Source organism: Tachypleus tridentatus, chromosome 3, assembly GCF_004210375.1.
Source record: "Tachypleus tridentatus isolate NWPU-2018 chromosome 3, ASM421037v1, whole genome shotgun sequence".
NCBI lineage: Eukaryota > Metazoa > Arthropoda > Merostomata > Xiphosura > Limulidae > Tachypleus > Tachypleus tridentatus.
Window position 1 is genome coordinate 91,577,434 of NC_134827.1, and position 19,047 is coordinate 91,596,480.

The window sequence follows — 19,047 nt, forward strand, 5'->3', positions numbered from 1 at the left end:
CTTCTGTATGAATTACAAACTCAAATCACCAATACTGACAACCTAAAATATTAAATAAGAACATCATATCCAATTTATTTAAACATGTCTCACGTACTGAATCAATCACAGTGACCTTGCTACCTCCTTTGTTTTTTTTAAATGGTCCCTTGTATACGCTTATTTCAGTATATGACATGAATAACCAACTAACAGCTTATTATGTCCTAGTGGTTTTCTCAGCTTTAATAATCTGTTAAAAGGCTAAGACTTTCTTTTGAATCATGAGTTCAAGGAGGTAGGCTGTGTCTTCATTTAGCCTACTAGTAGGTTTAGTTTTAAGACTCAAATAAAAAATCAGAGGTGTAAAGAGGATCCTGAACAAGGTTCCAGTGTTTATGAAGCACACAATGAAGGAATTGTATATGATCAGCATGACCAGAGATGCCACTAAAGACCGTATATCCAAAAGTGATACAACCTTGTGAGCAGTAAGTAACTGAGCCAAGAGGGTGTTGTGAACAAAAGGTTCCACTGAATGAAGTCACAAAGAAAAAGGATGACTGAGCTTAACAAACAAACGTGAACTTCTCAAATGTGATCAACCAAACCACCCAAAATGCCACAGAAAAGTGCTGCCATGTTTGAATGGTTGGTTCATGTTCAAAATGAGCCAGTAGACAGCAATTGCTTGTGTAATAATAATATCACAGACCTAGAGCACAGAGATGCCAGGCTTGATCCGACTACTTAGCAACACATGTAAGGTGCCAAGGTAAGCCTGAAGGAGAAGGCCTAAAAGTGATAAACCACCCAAGATAAACGCAATATAATAGTGTGACAGATGCTATCGGTACATGGAAGTAAGCACTGGTGATATCCCTTTTTTATACTAGAGGCTTTGCCCATCCCAGGGTGACAAAATGACCCCATGGTGATCATGGGTAGTAATATGAAGTAGTTGTGGCACCATACATTTACTATCTCCAGCCACTCATCACTTCTCCTAGGGACAATGAGAGGTCATGAATACAACCCTTGGAAGGATGTGGAATGTGTTCACCTGTCCACAGCACGAGGAATGCCCAAAGTGCTTCTGACAGATGCTGCCTGGTGATAGGGAGTGCTCTTGATACCTTACTTTAGCAGGACTCAAAACACCTATAGCACATCTACAGAGACCCTTGCCTGGCCATGCGTCCCTAGTCCTAGTAAGTAATTGTGTGTGTGTGTGTGTGTGTGTGTGTGTGTGTACACACACGCTCTCTCTATAATTAAGGAAGGCAATGATATATTCCAAGTAGAAGGGATGGTTAAGAGCTGAAGAAGTGTATAAACAGGAATCAGGAATTAGAAGCATTTGATACTCTGACTGAGACAAATGGGCTGCTACAATATTCATAAGGGTGGTTTGGAGGTAGATTGATTTCAGAAATTGTATCAAAAGACAACATATCTTTGGGATGTTGAGGGTAAACAGAACCAAAGCCAGTACATCACAACCTATAACGTTTGCTACAAAAAATGAAAAAGCATGTAGCACCAGAGTCAAAGATAATATGCAGGTTAAAGGGAAGGGTATCTGCAAAATATCCCTCAGGATTGAATGAAAGCAAAGTAATTTGAAAAAGAATTACTTTGAAGCAAAAAACATGAAGCATAACAAATAAAAGAACATGTTCAAAACCAAATGCCACCAAATGAGAAGTGCGAGTTCAGTAAAGGAGTGTATATGGACTAATATGCATCACTTCAGCAGATAATGTTCCCACTAATTATTGGTGAAGACAATGATTTGTATGAAAGACATGTTGGAGGGGAGAGCTTGTGACATCTGTACAAAAAAAGTGTGCATATTGAGGGCAATACTGAACAGAAATAACTAATGTTGTGAGCAGAATCAAGTAACATGTGAGAATACTTAAAATTTATATAAATGTGTATAAATTTTAACTTTCCATTAAATATTCTTAAAATAACTTGTTTGGATCACACAATTTCACATCTTTACTTTTTCATTTATAGTTTAATGTTTTATTTACCCCACACAACAAAACAGTATGAGAAAGATACCTTAGCTTCTGACAAAATCTTTTAATACACACTCAGTAAATGTAATGGGAGAGTTTTAGTCAGTTATTTTATAAAAACTGTTTATTTGTTTCAAAATTCCTATTGAAAAGTTAATGCATAACTGAACAAAATATAAAAGTGAAACCTAAATATAATTTAACTCTCTAACTACATCTAAGTACGAAATAAGTGCCATCACAAATAAAGCAGCATACCACAACAGAATCAACAGCATCCACACAAAAAAAACCATGAATTATAAAATAACTGTTGTTGTATTGGTGTAGAATGAGCTCTTTCTAACAAATATAAATGTTGAAAGTAAATATGCATAACATCAAAAGCTTAATGCTAACTAAAAATAATAAGTATGACACCTGTTAGGGGTTGACAAAATTTATTTCTTGTTTGGAGTGAATTCAACCAAAGTAGTTTTAAACATACATGTCAAGAAAATAAGCAAACTATACTCTTGTCCAGACATGACTGTCTCCTATACTTCCAATAAAGCAGTCCATGTGCACTCTTGTTAAAGTACCCAATAACATAAAACTGACCATTAGTCTTTAGAGAGTAAACCAGTCTTGGCCTTCAAACCTTAAACTATTGCAATGAGGTTAATTACTTATAATTTTCATTGTAGTATACATTTTAAAATTTGACAACTTTTTAGTTAACACTATGTCCTACACAGTTTAAAATACTTTAGTAATTTTTTTTTTGTAATTATTGTACAACTATTGGGGAGTACACTTCCCTCCTCAGTTAGAAAAATTGCTGTGTATTCAAAATCCCTTTGCTGACTCTGCAAATACCAATGACGCCTTTGAAAGAAAAAGAACAGCTTATAGAAATTTCAACTGATTACACCTGAAAAACAATTTCAGTAGGATGAAATTACACAAACCATGGCCATAGAATAACCTGAAACAAGTAACAGATCTTTGAAAATTGTGATGCATTTTCCAATAACATATTTTTGCGAGCAAACACTTTCACTGTATACAACTACAAAAACCAAATTTAGAAACAGGCTAAATATTGAAGATGACTTGCTTTTGTTCACAAAGTAATTCAATATTTGGAGTTATGGTTGTAACTTCTAAGTGCAAGTCTATCTGAGTCACTTATAAATAAACAAGTACACTTACATTTACTGATAAATTTTGCATTTTTTTTTTTGAACAAGTAAGAATGCTTCTTTAAATATTGATATTTCTAACAAATGTGCATTTTTAAAGCTTAAAGTAAACTTTATCTGGTGCTAGTGACAGATTGTTTCTATTTTTAGTTAGTGAGTGAGAGTGTGTGTGTGTGTGCGCACATTTTATTTCTTGTTTTATTATTATTATTAAAGTTCCTCAATGTTTTTTTTCTTTCTGATGCAAAGCTCAGCAGGTCTAAAAAGTATGGGAACTCCTGCTCTAAGCCAAGCAGCAGATTTTTTAAGATAATTAATTGGCATACTCAACACAACTGTGGCAAAATAAAACACCCAAAATGTTTTTACCAACTTATAAAATATCTTTAAATTAATGTGCAATATATTCTATATTCCAAAGTCAGAATATCAGTGAATAAGATATATACATATATATATAGGTCTTTAAAATATGGTCATTACAATATACTTATAACTAATATAGATAATATTGTATTACTGGCCTAGAGAAAATGTAAATTCAACAAATTATTATAAAAATTAGACTTGAACTTAAAATAATGTCTTCTATACAAGGAAGTTTTATAAATGGAAAAAACACTAAAAAAGATATTCTACTCTGAAAGGTAAGAAAACATAACATACCCCTGTTCATAATAGACACAAGCTAGATTTCCATGAACAACAGCATTGTTAGGACTGAGATTCAAAGCCCTTAAGTATGCTGCAACTGCCCTGTAAAATATAATATTTTAATAATTATTTTCATCTAAATATGTATACCCACTCATTAAGTTTGTAACAAGAAAAACACAGTATTTTATTGAAATATTATATGCTCCTGCAATTTGTTTAAAAATGTCATTAACTTTCAAACTAATTTGAAATAATTTAAATGCTTTTAATATAATTTAGTACTTGTGATAATTTTTACACCAAACCCAAATGAAAGTAAATTACTTGTTCCAATTAACTGTTGTTACATTATCAAGTCGTACCAAATTTTGCTGAGAGTTGAAAATACTTATAATTTATGCTATTTTACAAGTTTATAGAATAATGCAGATCATCACACATCCACTCTGTACCACAGTGTAAATACAAATGTATAATGATATTTGACAATCACTTAAAAATATATAGATAATGACATTGGAAAGTTAAAAGGTTTAATTACTTAAAATACTTACATTGCTACATTGTAAAGCTTAAAAAAAATCACCTAATACCACAAATTAATATGTCAAAATGTTTAAATTAATCTTAACTATGTACATATTTGTAAGCATATTATTTATGAATTTCCTCACAACAGAAATGGTAAAGAACTAACTTCTATACTATTCTAGTTCAAATAAGCAGCTTTTTACTTATTATATTAACATTTTTGCAACTGGCTCAGTAAAACATACAAGTTTGTCTACACATTTGCACATGTTAAGTAGTTGTAAGATAACTTTTGATACTTCATGTGCATTTTTACAAAACTTCGTAGACTTTTAGTAAATATTACAATACTTCATATATAAAAAAATTGATTTTTTAAAGAAATATTTTTACTCAGATCTGTTTTTGAAAAATGTTCCAGTGTCTGAGCGCAAAGTGATTTCGTGCTGATTTAAAAACTATTCTTCATCCCCAAAATCTAAAATAATTGTGTGATCTCTAAAATTCCCTAAACATATTTCAAATGTTTGTTTTCAGTAAGACTTTATGTTTTATTTTCTTTATTCTCATTATGTGGGATCTGTCACTTGATAAACCTCATAACAAAAATCCATGAATATAAATTATGCTTTTTTCATGCTACATATTACAGCAAGAAAATACAGATATTTAATAGATTAAGTCTCTGATGCTTTATATTTACATATACATTTATTACTTTTTATACTGGCCTTCCAGTCATTCCTAGTTAACATTACATAATTTGTATTGATGTGGTGCACTTGCACTCGCATATACAGTAATATAAAACTGACCATTATTCTCCCATGTTTTGGCTGTGTTTTAGTGGACTAGTATTTTATAATATACAGTTACATTTCAATTATCATACATTATATATTTAGAAATAAATTAAACTTATTTTTTTTAAATATAGAATAATAAATCAAGAAGCAAACAATCATCTCTTCTCACTATGACCTTTGTACTCAGATATTGCCAGACATAGCTTGCTAAGTATTGTAAAAATTTTATGTGTAGAATATAAAACAAAATTTTTTTAGGTTTTAAAAATACAGTTGAATAACCAAAAAAATCATAACTACAATGATGCAACAGAATTCCACTTTAATTTATTAAGCCTAGTAACTAAGATGTATTTAGATTTAATAACAAAACATGAAACTTCAAGTTGACAAAAGAAACAATTACCTTCATGAAATCTTGGTTCAAAAGAATGTTAACCTTTCCACAAATTAAAATGGCTGAAAAGCCACTAGGTGGACATTCTAAGCTGCTGATTGGTTAAATCACATCATATTTAAGTGTATATAAACAACCTTTTCCAAAAATGAAAAATTTCTGATTCAGTGTATAAGCCATATTTCAGCAAAATAGATATACGAGGTTCTTATTTTATATTCTAGCTTGTCAATATTAGTAATTTGAATTCCTAATTTGTACAAAATAACACAATTAGTATTATGACATCAAAAATATTAATTTTAAACACACCACATGACTCATTAAACTATATTTAGATGTATCATTTTAATATTTACTTTTAAATTCAATAATTAACTCATATTACAATTTGAATTATCTACTACTTGATTCCAAAGATATTAACATTAATTTCTAGAATAGTAGTTTATATATAGAACATATAATTTTGAATGTACATCAAAATGAGATGATGTGGCATTTGAACCCTGACTCATTGCAAAAGGGTCAACTCTCTCACTGCAGGCTCGATCAAATTGGAGTAATTCATGACCTCAATACTGACATTTATAATACCCATGTTTTGTGTATCTTCACGAAATTTGTAGACAAAAATAACTTTTTAATGAAGTATTTTCACTAAAAATTTCTCCACGAATATGTATATTTAGTGTTTACTGCTGTTAGTGCAGTGATTTTCATGCTAAGATTAAAATTACTTTTTCATCTCAAAATTTCATTTGCCTACTCTCTAAAACCTGCTAAATAAATTTCAAATGTTTTATTTTCAATTTATCTGTTTTTTTCTCTACCCTAACTAGTTATCAATTTGACCGACATCATAAGCACAAAATCTAAATTTCTCTGTCATTCTAGAATAATTTGAAATTGTAACACGAAACATTTGTTTATACTTTTTTCTTTTATTGACCTTTAACCATGTCAATCTGATATTCCCCCATAAAATGGGTAAACCACTTGAAGTGTTCACATTAACCTATTAAATTACAAACAGAAGATAATAGAAAGTATAACTTGTGAAAACATTTTAATCCCCCCTAAGTTTGTCACATTTAATACAGGTGGATAAAGAAACTCAATGCAGTCTTCTTTCATGTTACATTCTGTTTATCTATCTGCAGCTTAACCAAACCCTCACTGTAATTTCTCCAAGTTGAAAAGAACCATACAAAAGAAACCATATTAGAACTACTCCCCTTACAATATTGTAACACAAGCATAGATGAAAAAACAGAACTCCACACAATTGATGTACTCACATAAAGGCTTAATAATAAAACTTTGATTTTTCTTTCACCAAAGAAAGTAATTTATGTTCACATTTAATAAAATAATTCTGATAATGCATGCAGTCAGACACTAGCATTGATCACTTAAACAACATGCAATCTTATATATATCATAAACTACCTTAAATCCATCCATCATCAATCAAGCCCAAATTTTTTCACTGTACTAGAGTACGCTATTATAATTATCCTCGTCTTAAGACAACTAAATAATGTAAAATAATGTGATGCTTTAATATTAAACACATAATGGTGAAACACTCAATTCAGTATATTTTGATTATGATTATTTTCAAAGAAAAAACAACTATTCCAATAACAAAACAATTACAGTTAAAATCAAACAATGACCTACCTGTCAAATATGCGAGCTTCCTTTAACACATTTCCCAGATTAATGTATGCATCTAAGAAGTTGGGATCCAAATTAACAGCCTGAGTAAAGAAAGAAATGAAAATCATCTAATAATTTATAAATAATCAGGTATAATTCTAAACTGGTTAAGATAACTTCTTCAAAACTAAGTAATCAATATTTGCAAGTATTATCAGGACTAAAGTATCATTGTAATCACAAGTTTAACCCTTAAAATAACAGTTATAAATTGATGCTGCTACCTACAACATTCCTACTGTTTAAGGCTTAAGCCAACTTCTTCATGTAAACTATACTTTTCTGCCTCTAAGTGAAGTTAGGGTGCACTATGGGGTGGGAATGGTAGTACTTCCCAACCATTTGGCAGCTATACATTAGTGTAAGTTATACCAAATAAAATTGTTTCATCAAATAAGTTACCAAATTAAAGAGAAACTGAAAATTGTCCTGGTTAGAATACATCAAGCACACTTTTTTTCTACACTCTTATTTAATAAAACTTACAATGCACTTTTTCATCAGTTGGATACACTTACTGTCAATGTTTTTGATAATTACAAAAATCAGTGTTATGTACAAATAGAAACATAAAATGAAATAAAATAAAAATGAAATTTTACAAAAATGAAAAATAATATGAAACTAAAAGTTAAATTATAAAAACAAATTAAATCATACTGCTATAAAGCATACCTGATTATACCCTTTCAAAACAAGACTGTTTCATCTTGTTTAAGTAACACATTTGAAATACACTATTCAATCTTGGTGTTTCATAAATGAATTTCTCAATGATTAATAAAACAGCAAAGTTTTTATATTTACATATCTTATATACTTTATTTCTATCATTTATTTAGTAATAAACATTTCCAATTTTGGTCCTTAGTTTTTCTTTCCTAGTCAGAATATTAATTTTATGAGAACAGTCATGAAGACAGTTGGTAAATGTATGAAATTGCAAATAAAAAATTGATTGTATTTCCTTATTTAACTAAAATTTTCATATATATATTTATTAACAGCAGTATCAAAAATTAATGACTTTTAAATATCTCAAACAACAATATAGCTGATGAAATGATTACTGATTTTTTTCATTTTTATTTCAATATGAGATTATTTTTTGTTAACAACATTACCTTAAGCCAACAAAATTAGTGGAGGTTATGTAATCACATTGTACTTTAACAACTTGCTGAAAATACTACTTTTATATACCAGTCCTTTCCACTTGTTAACATACTTGATTTGATCAGTACTGCATCCAACAACAATGTTCCTGTGCAAACTGGAGACTAGAATGGTTTTATCATAAGATTTATTTAACACTGACTTTGTTGTTAAGTAATAAGTTACTATGTCCCTACATATTTTTGTAGTGTAAAGAAGAGAATTTTTATATTATAAATAAATGACATAAGATTACCTTGTTGTTCTTTAATTGGACAATGTAAAGTCAAACAAGTTTTAACTTAAAAAAACAAAACAAAAAACAGTTTAGCATAACAGGGTCATTTATTTCTAGTGTTAAGTGTCTACATCTAATCTATATTAAAAGCCAATGTATGTCACATCACTCTTGATTTCTTGAAATAAGTGTCATAAAAGCCAAAATACATTTATCTAGACAGAATAACTGACAACTGCCTGTCCATCATGATTTCATCACAGATGCGAGAGGTACCATTATCCTTAAAATTGAAGTGAGTGTTGGTATAATTAGTCTACAGTAAAGACAAGGTGGGATCACATAGCCTAGAGCCAAGTGCATAAAGTTTATCATGAAAGTGTAAACATTGATTCAATTTTCAACTTGCATCATTTCTGCATTGAGCTATTTCCAAACACGTCAACAATATTTTAAACAAAAAAAACCTCTTTAATCAATAAAGACTAAATTAAGAAAACAATTTTACACTTTTATTTTTTATAAATTACATTATACTTCCAGTACATAGACTAACGACATTTGTTTATACTTTTGTTACTAAGCACTGGCTTTTCTGTACAGTAATTGATATGACTTTTACTAATAGTTGCTCAATTAAATGCATTTGTGGCATATTCATAATCTTAATTTTGATTGGCTTATGAAGGAATTTACCAACATTTGACTGCTTTTACTGTACTTTTCTGCTTCTTTGTTGGTCAAGCTTTCCAATGATATCTAGTTAGCACTGACTGTGTTATGCATAAATGTGGGCAAATACTTAAAACATGGCAAAAAAATGGTTTGCTCAAATTAACTTGGGCAAATCACAGAAGATATTAAAGTACACCATACACAAACTTAATAACTGTTATTGATATTTTCAACTCAACTTTAAAAGAATTTCAAATTCCAGATTAAAAAGTGTTCTCTAATTTAAACACCTACTTCAATACATGTTCACTTTAAAAAAAACTGTTAACTTTATTAAAGACTAAGTTACAAATTGGCTATTGAATTAGTTAGTCAAAGTGGCTAAAATCTAGTTAGTTTTACTATTTAAGCATAGTCACTGGAACTTTTCTGGACATGCAGTACTAGTATACAAAAAAAAACTAGTAATATACATGACGAAGTACAAGCATAAGATAATGCAATTTCCTTAAAAAGGTATTCACATGTGTGCAAGACTACAAATTAATATCCCTCTCAATAACCATGTTGCAACTATGTACAAAATGCTTAATTTCCAAGTTCACTGTTTTAGATATTTTTCAGTTTACCAACTCTAATAATAATATCTTCAGTAGCTAATCTTAAAAAAATTTGTACAACTAAGACGAATTGATTTACTTTTTTACATGTTGCAAGAGTTAATAAAATCCACATGGAACAATCAAAAACTTCTTCAGATAACAACTATTAAAAATCCCAGTAATAGATATTTGTATAGTTTCATTTCACAAGCCTGTAATGTTTACTTAATCATCTAGTGAAGCAACTCACCTTTTCAAAGTGATGAATAGCCAACCAGATTTCACCTTGAGCATTAAAAACACATCCTAGGTTACTCCAAGCAACAGCAAATGCTGGACAAGTCTCAATAGCTTTCAAATAACATGCCTTGAAATGGTTTGGGGTAGATGAAAAAAAGAGGTACAGGGAAGATGGGGGAAGAAAAACAATTTATATTAGACAATGTCAGCATTCTGATGTCATGGTATGAGAATAAATTAAAATAAAAAATATCGCAGCTTGAGAGCTGGTACACAAGCTTTCAAACACGCAGCGCACGCAGCAGGCCAATACCTTGGCAGGAGCAGACATGTCTATTCAATGAATGAGGTTACAGTCCACTTGTACTGCCACCTCCAGTTTCTGTTGACATTAATAATGCTCCTACAAAGATGTACGCAAGCTAAGCTTCCAGCTGCACGCATAGCTAGCAATACGCTCCATTTGTGAATGAATGGTAAAAAAAAAAAGCAAAAGAAAAAACATTTTTTCTATTTAAAGCAATGACTGATTAGTGAGCTTTTTTCCTGATGAACTTGTACTAGAAGAAAAAGCAAACACAAACATTTTAAAGAAACTAGATTGGAAAAAAGTTTATACTATGAGCATCAACAGACTTAATAATTTAGTATAAAAATTAAATTTTTTTGTGTAGATGTTTAATTAACATAAGCCAAATAACAAACCAGATGAACTTGACTGACTATGTATTCATTACCACGACTGATCGATGTGCTTCCCACTGGGTGGTGGTTCCAGGTGCCATCAGACTTGCGTTGCAGCTTACCCACTCTGATCACCACTGAATGACACACAATCACCTATTAGTATGACTAAGATCTTTGGAAGAGAAAGAAGAATTAATCATTATAGTGTTGAGAAATCCACATGAGATAGTGCTGTAAGATGCCTCCTGCCAACACATATAGGAAACAACAATTAAAAAAAAAAATCTTTCCAAATCTCTTCTGTAGCATATACTCCAATTCCAAAATGGCATACAGATTTTCAAATGTCCAAATACTATAATTTCATGCATAACTATTTCAATAACTCATGTTTTTAAAACAATCTGTATGTGAATTTAGGAATAGGATAAAAATTTCTCCATTCTTAAAACTTGTCTAAAACACCAATGTTAAAATATGACAATAGATAATACTAAAAACTAAAATAAAAGCTGAGCAGCATTTACTAGCATACAGTGTCTTTGTGTTCACCTGTGTGTATATTTGAAAGTGTCAAGGCAGATGCAATACCCAATTTACTTTGCAAATTTCTTTCCATGTACATTATTTCTACAGCAAGCTCTGCCATTTTTATTGAAAGTTTAATATGTTCACTCGCACAAACTAATCCCAATGACTTAACACTGTTACCTATTAAAAACTGTAACAAAAACTCCTTTAAAATATTATGAAATCAAAAAGGTTCAAGAACTTATAAAAAATTCAAAGTTAAAACAGTTCACAATACTTTATCTTTCAAAGGTAGTAAGACAACTATTACTTAGAACAGTGGTTCTCAATCTTTTTGGAAAGCTGCACCCATTCAGTTAACAGAATGTCTTTTGCACCCCTTGCCTTTCAGGATATGTTAATAGTTCTATGTTTGATAATATATCATCTCTAACCAATAGAAAATCTAATGGTTACATTGTGTTTTAAACAGATTGATGTCAGTTCCAGTTATAATTGAAGATTCATTCTCATGGAAACTTTAATGATTAGTTTGGGAGAATTTCTAATGGTTGAAAACAATAGAAAGTTTACTACTAATCTGCAATAAAGAGCATGCACCACACATTAAGAAACACTGCACCAGAACAACATAAATGTAGTGATTTTGATAATACTGTTAAAGATTTTTCTTTGTAATACTGAGTTATTGCAAGATAATTCAACCAAAAACAAAATTAAAATGAGAAATATTATACCTGTTACACTGAACATTTAAGGCAAAAATTAATATAGTTCTCTAAGACTAGAAACTGTTTTGTAAAAAACTTATGCATTTCTAAATAGTTAATACTGTCATAATAAACTGCAAAACATATACAGAATATGTATATATGATGTTTTGTGACTACATGTAATAACTATTGCCTATAAGTTTCGAGATTAGCAAATAAGAGTATGTTTAACTGAAACACAATAAAACTTAACTTTTAAATAGTGGCCATCATCAGCTGATGCTGCTACCTACAACATTCCCGCTGTTTAAGGGTTAATATTCTTTTAGTATGATTAACTGAGAAACACACATTTTTAAAGTACATAACTTTAGAAAACAGCTTTAAGACACAGAATATCACTCATTTTCATCCACTAAAAGTATATCCATTCACAGCAGAATTATTTGTGCATCTCACAAATATTAGACAATATAACCCAACAGAAAGTCAAAATCTCTTGATGCCTTACTATAGCAGTATTTATTTAATAAAAATATAAAGTTAAGATTAGAAACCAATTCACTTCATTGCTATGTATATACAAGAAAACAAACAATGTCTTAAATTTGCATGTTAATGTTAGTGGTGTTGATCAATTAAAATATTCAATAAATTTGCCAGTAATAGCTTCATAATTAGTGCATGAAATAAGTTTTGTTTAAAGTAAAAAAAGAAAAAAGGGAAATATACTAATATTTCTTGGCATGCAATGGAAATAACTGACCATGCTCAAAGAAAAGTGTGCACTGAAACTTTTAAGAACCAGAAGTTCACCATCACTGGTCCTTTTACTGATAGTAACTGTTTAAAATATTTTTATGTAGAATTTTGTTACCCAAGTATTTAAGTATTTTCAAAAATTGAATATTTTTTACATAAAAAAATCTGAATGCCATTTTAATATCAGCCATGGTAAACATATTTCTAGATGGAGTTCCCTTATGCTCCCGAGATGTGGTGGCAGAAGACTTTCTCTTGTAATAAGAAGTACTTGTAGATTAGAAAAATAAAATAAAATAAAAAAAAAAAAACATTTAACAAGTTGCAACATATTTACATTTCAAAAATTCTGTCATGAATGTTAACATGAGGCTAAGGAAAAAAAGGTAGAAAGATTTTTCAAAGGCTGCTTGAAAATGAATATTTAATTATTTTGAAGCTTATGAACAGTCAGTTTGTATTTCGCTGCAATATATATCAAGCATAAAGATGGGACATTGCACAATTCTTCAACAACAAACTATTTCATGATACTGTACAGAATCCCAAACTTAATGTAACTGTGTAAATCTGTATTGAATTATATTATTGAAATTTTGGTAACTTTGATAGCAATATCCCTTCTTTTTACCACAAATGCAAATAGTTTTACAAAAAATAAAAGCTTGCGCACTTCACACAACAAGGTTGTCAAAACATCTTAGGCTGTATCAATACTGAAACAAAAAAACACCTATGTTAATAATCATATGCCATTGACATAAATCTTTGTATAAATTTGAAAAAGTTAATACAAAATATTTTCCAGCAACATATGTACAATTTTTGCTACGTTGCAGAAAGATTTTGCAATTACAGAGATTATTTACTGTCCCATGAAATGATGATAACCTTCACAACTCGTGAGCACGTGAACAGAAGAAATTCAACTTCAGGATATACACATGAAGTTTCTTAAACTAGAGTTTTCTTAAAAAGCTACTTCACAAAACATTTGTAATATATCATTTATACTAAAAAATTATTGTTCAATGTTTTTAAACTGAGTGTTGCTCATTCTACTGGTGGTTATTAAATTAGATTTATTACTTGCAATACTTTTAAATCACTTCTATATTTTTATACTATTTAATTATCATTTCACAATCCCATAAACTAATTAGATTATTAATTTCCTACAAATAGAAATTTTAGGTCTCCAAAACTCCTCTACTAATTTGCTTTCTCAGCAAGATCAGTGTGTGAAATATTTGTTCATGGTATTCTTATTATCACAAGACCACAATAAATTTTATTTCATTACTAAAACTGTAAATACACCATCTTTCTCAACCAAAAATTAGCTTACTTCAACACTTGTACATACTTTTCGCATGTTTGAAATATTATACAAAAAACTTTGTTTATCCTTTAATGGTTGGCAAATGTTATTTGCTTATATTCTTTTGTACTTAACACTTGCAAGATACACCTAGTAATGTTTTGAAAGCCTTTTGCAACATGAAATCCCTCGCTGACAGCTTCTCTGAAAAACAAAAACGCTGCTATCACCTGCTCTGTTCATAATGTTCATATACAACAATAATGAAATCTTTATGTTTAAGAAGCTGCCTTTGAAAAGAGAAAATGGGAATGACTGAAGAAAGAGGAATTGAGTATCTGAAAGTATATGAAATAAAAAGATTCAATGAAGTATTAAACAAGTTCAAACCATAAAATTTAGCAGAATAAGGACAAAAAAAAAAAAGATAAAACACATTAGTGTGTCAGACATTAATTAGGAAAGGATGAAATATCTTACAAGGTGGACATTACACATTAGGAGGTCACCAACATTATTTCCTACCTTTGCTTCATCTAACCTTCCCAAAGCTTTAAGCAGATTTCCCAGATCACTTCTTACACAGTAAAGATCCTAGAAATAGGAAATTCAGACAATACAGTCTGTTGTAAATAACAAGCACTAAGTTTCTGTAAAATTAAGTTGAATTCAGCTAATACCAGAACCCCCCCTTTATCCTGCAGTAATGGCCAATTTTCTTGCTAAAAAAAACAAACTTAAGGCTAGGGGAAAAACATCTTGATACATCACAATGCATTTTCAGATTCAATCTATTTTGTACTTTTACATTTTTAACTAAGCTTTATTTTTACAAATTTACATACAGTAGAAATGAAGATATAAATCAATCAGGCATTTTACTGATTTGTTAATCTGCAAGTAATATTCTATGTTCCCAATTTACACTTTAAAATAAAGCACTTCTTTGTGTTCTCTTAACTGTAATGTTAATACTTTGGAGAGGCTTTCTGTTACTTCTCCAGAACCACCTGAAACATTTATCAAGGACTTGTGTAATTTCAACAGTAAACGTGCAGTCATTTATCCATGCAATTATTTCCTTAGCTTTTCAAACATGTACGTACACTTCTAAAATATCTTTGCACCAAACTACCTGTAGGCCCTTGAACTTCTATCATCTGAGATGAAACATAAGCACAAGGCTAAAGAAGATCAAATATAAATATTCTGTTCCTCACACCTAGAGAGATAATTTTAATGCCACGAAGCTAGTAATCCAAACACATACAATGTAAAATACTCAGCAAGTGCACACATTGTGATGAACTTCATTATTTTAAGTTAATTACAAATTTCTAATTTTTACACTTTACTGATTTTTATAACAATAATATACACAAAAGACAAACTGTAGTGCTGGCCTTTGCCTTTTTTTTAAAATACTGATGGTACCAGTAAGCTAAATTTTTGTTACTTAAATAATGCAAACTAAGAAGACACACAAGTAGCACAAAGTAGACAATGTAATATAATTGTCATAATTTAACTGGATCTCTATGACATAAAAGACCCATGATAATTATTTAAGCTCTTTGATCCGAATCCAAGAAAACTTCAAACTGAAGAAACATAATATTTTGCACTGAAAACTCAATGCATCATTTTCTATTGGATGTAAATAATATAAAACATCTGAAAAGATTATCAGCAATATGCAAGATAGATCCATAAATATGCTATAGATAGAGTTAAACTGTAGTTAGATCTTACCAACAAAATAAGACAATAAGTATTAGATTTTCATTACAAGGTGACAGCTTTCAAACAAAAACAAATAACAGAATGGAGAAAAAAACTTAAATACACAAACTAAACTTAATCAATATCTTGCCATACAATATTTTTGTACTTTCTAAAGATAAAATTTGAAAGGGATGAAAAAAAACAACAACCCTAGTAGGTGGTTAATTTAAGTCTTCTTAGCTTCACATTTTGTCTGCTCCCAATGGAACCAAGTAATTGGTAAAAGTGTAATAAAAGAATGAATTAACTTGTGCCAAAAAACATTATCTAATTTAGTGATAAAAAAAAAAAATGAAAATCTGAGGCTAAGAAAATTACAAATGGATAGTTGATTGCAATATCTTTGTAAAATAAAAATGCACCTGAACTCGAGAATAGTTTTCCAATATAGCCATTTTTGGCCCTAATATCCTATAAACAACAGAATACAAAAAAAGAAACATGAGAGGGATTCTTTAGTTCCAGTACCATCATTTCTAACCCATAAATATGAGAATTCGTACAACGTAGTTGTTGGCATGAAATGTTTCACAGTGTGGTTGTTTGGTTATTGGTGCTTTCTGGCAAAAAGGACAGTGCTATTTATATACACCTGTTCAGCAAAAGTAATTCCACGAATTCTGGGGCATTCTTTAAATTCCTTTCTGACAATGTCACAAAGTGTTACTGAGTTACACTGAAAATTGAATTAATTAAAATAATTTACTACCAATGTAATTTGATTAACTTAACACTACCAGGTATGTTACAATTGAAAGTTTATTATCCAAATTATTACTTCATTATTTGAAAGGAAACCTCTGAAACAAACAACTGGAACTTCTGTTCCTTTGGATGCTTGTATATCTCAAGTTTGTCTCAGTATGTTTATTACTGGATGAGTTTCCATATGTGATAAGTCAAAGTCTTAACATTAATTTCATTCTACATAGACATCATTCCAAGAATTAAGTTATTACTTACTTTTTTCTGATACACACCAAATCCAAAAGTAATATGTTGCTAAGTTACAGTTTTCTAGACTTGAATGGCATGTTAACAACCAAGAGAAACAGCAGACACCACTTAATTTCTGTAGACTAAAGAAAATGTAGGCCACAAATTACTTTCAGAAATGTGTTTTACTGCCACTTGTCCCTTGTTGATAACAGTGTCCCTGGAGTATTTTTCCTCACCTCACACACATTAGTTTGATAGACAGTTAAATTTATTTTAGGTTTTACTTTTATATGTATAAAGTTAATTACTTGTTATCAGAGTTTTAAAATTTACATTTAAAATGATTAATAATATTTGTTAAGTTACCTGCCATCACCTTACTCATGAATGGTTTATGCCAGGGTGTGCAACAGGCGGCCCGTGGGCCACAACCCGGCCCGCCAAGCCATTTAGTGTGGCCCTAGTTGTTGTAATCTAACCATGTGGCCTGATCTGTAATCCAACGCAAATGGAATATTTTTAAAGCATCGATCCTACGGGATTCCCAGGCTTCGACTTCGACAAACTTCTAAAATTATCTTTGCTAGAGAGGAGCAGGCCGAATTCGATTGGTCGGCCTCCTTAGGGCATGAATAGGTGACGTGCACTAGCACTATTGTCTACGACTCAACGTCATGTCCTGAACCTAGCATTCGCCTGCTGGCGACAATTTTCCCTAACCTCTGCTGTCCGTCATTCATTATTGGTGAAAATTTTATTACCTTTTACAGTTACAACAAGAGATTGAAGGTAAATTGATTATTATTTAGCATATTGTTGTGACTTTACTGAATTTATTAAAATTTTTGCTTTCAGATGCATCTGATTCTATGTACAGTGTGACCTCATTATTCGCGGGGTTACGTTCTTTACCCTCCCGCGAATAGCTTAAAACCGCTGAATATTGGATGCAGTTTTAAAACGTATATGTATGCGATTATATACTATATGAAATGCTTCCCAAACACTAATGATACTTATACTCATTGATGCAGTAATAATGTAGCAATATTGCATACTGTTATGTATTTCACTAAATTGTACCGTATGCTACGGGCTGTGCTTTGCCGCTTATGTTGTTGGGGAAGCTGAGGCAGTCAGCCAATAGCAGTCCAATCTTGTTTGGTGAAGACGACAATTGACAAAAACAGCTTGATTGAGTAAATACAACAGAAATCTCCTCGAAAAGCCCTTTCAGTCTCTGTGAACAAAACGGTTCGAAACCCGCGAATGGCGAACCGCGAGGTCACACTGTATTTTGCTATTCTCAATTAATTTAAGTACCGGAAGGCTATGATCGGATGCCAATTTAGAAACATGTGTTTCTGTCCATAAGAGGTTCCATGTGTAAATACATTCTATGTTTTTTTCTACTTTGCTATTTTCGTGAGAATAATTTTTGTTTTGATTTCAGGGCTAGTAAAATGTCAGCAGTTAAGAAACGAAAAATTGATGATGAGGGAAGGTTATTCAACAGTGAATGGTGCACAAAATATCTTGTTGTCCCACATAATCAAGGTGTTGTCTGCCTCGCCTGTCAAACTACAATTGCAGTCATGAAAGAGTACAATATTAGCGACATTACGCAACTAAGCACTCCTCCCAGTTTGATGAAATTGTTGGTCAGGCACCTAAAGGACAAAATTGAACATTTAAAACATCCATTGAAAAGCAACAAGGTGTTTTTACCACTTTCAAGAAAAATTCAGAACTGGTGACAAAACTGAGTTTTAAGCTTTGTGAATGTATGGCAGAAAAGGGAAAGCCTTTCAGTGATGGAGAATTTATTAAAATTGTTTAACAATATTCACAGAATATGCATGTCCAGAGAAAAAATATTTGGTGGAGCAAACTAGCCTTTCCCGCTTTACTGTCTCACATGAGGACAAAAGATCTTTCAGAGGACATCAAAGAAACTTTGAAAGAGAGATTGAATTCGTGTGAAGCTTTCAGTCTGGCTTTGATGAAAGCACTGATATCAATGACACATCCCAACTTGTCATTTTCATCAGAGCTGTTACTGCAGGCTTTGATGTTTTCAAGAGTTTTTA

The 19,047-nt window shown here is 30.8% G+C and overlaps 1 protein-coding gene across 28 annotated transcripts in view; it reads right to left on the reverse strand.

Moving 5' to 3' along the window:
• sxc (O-linked N-acetylglucosamine (GlcNAc) transferase sxc) overlaps window positions 1–19,047 on the reverse strand; it is a 100,822-nt gene that overhangs the window by 31,682 nt on the left and 50,093 nt on the right. For 26 of the 28 annotated variants that reach the window (XM_076495641.1, XM_076495632.1, XM_076495626.1 and 23 more), the window contains 4 exons: window positions 14,759–14,827; window positions 10,230–10,346; window positions 7,271–7,350; window positions 3,860–3,949 (listed from right to left, as the gene is read on the reverse strand). In XM_076495641.1, coding sequence (XP_076351756.1) covers window positions 3,860–3,949; window positions 7,271–7,350; window positions 10,230–10,346; window positions 14,759–14,827 — 356 coding nt within the window. Of the gene's footprint in view, window positions 1–3,859; window positions 3,950–7,270; window positions 7,351–10,229; window positions 10,347–10,956; window positions 11,079–14,758; window positions 14,828–19,047 lie in introns of those variants that run through there. The other 2 variants (XM_076495656.1, XM_076495655.1) reach the window with 2 other exon arrangements.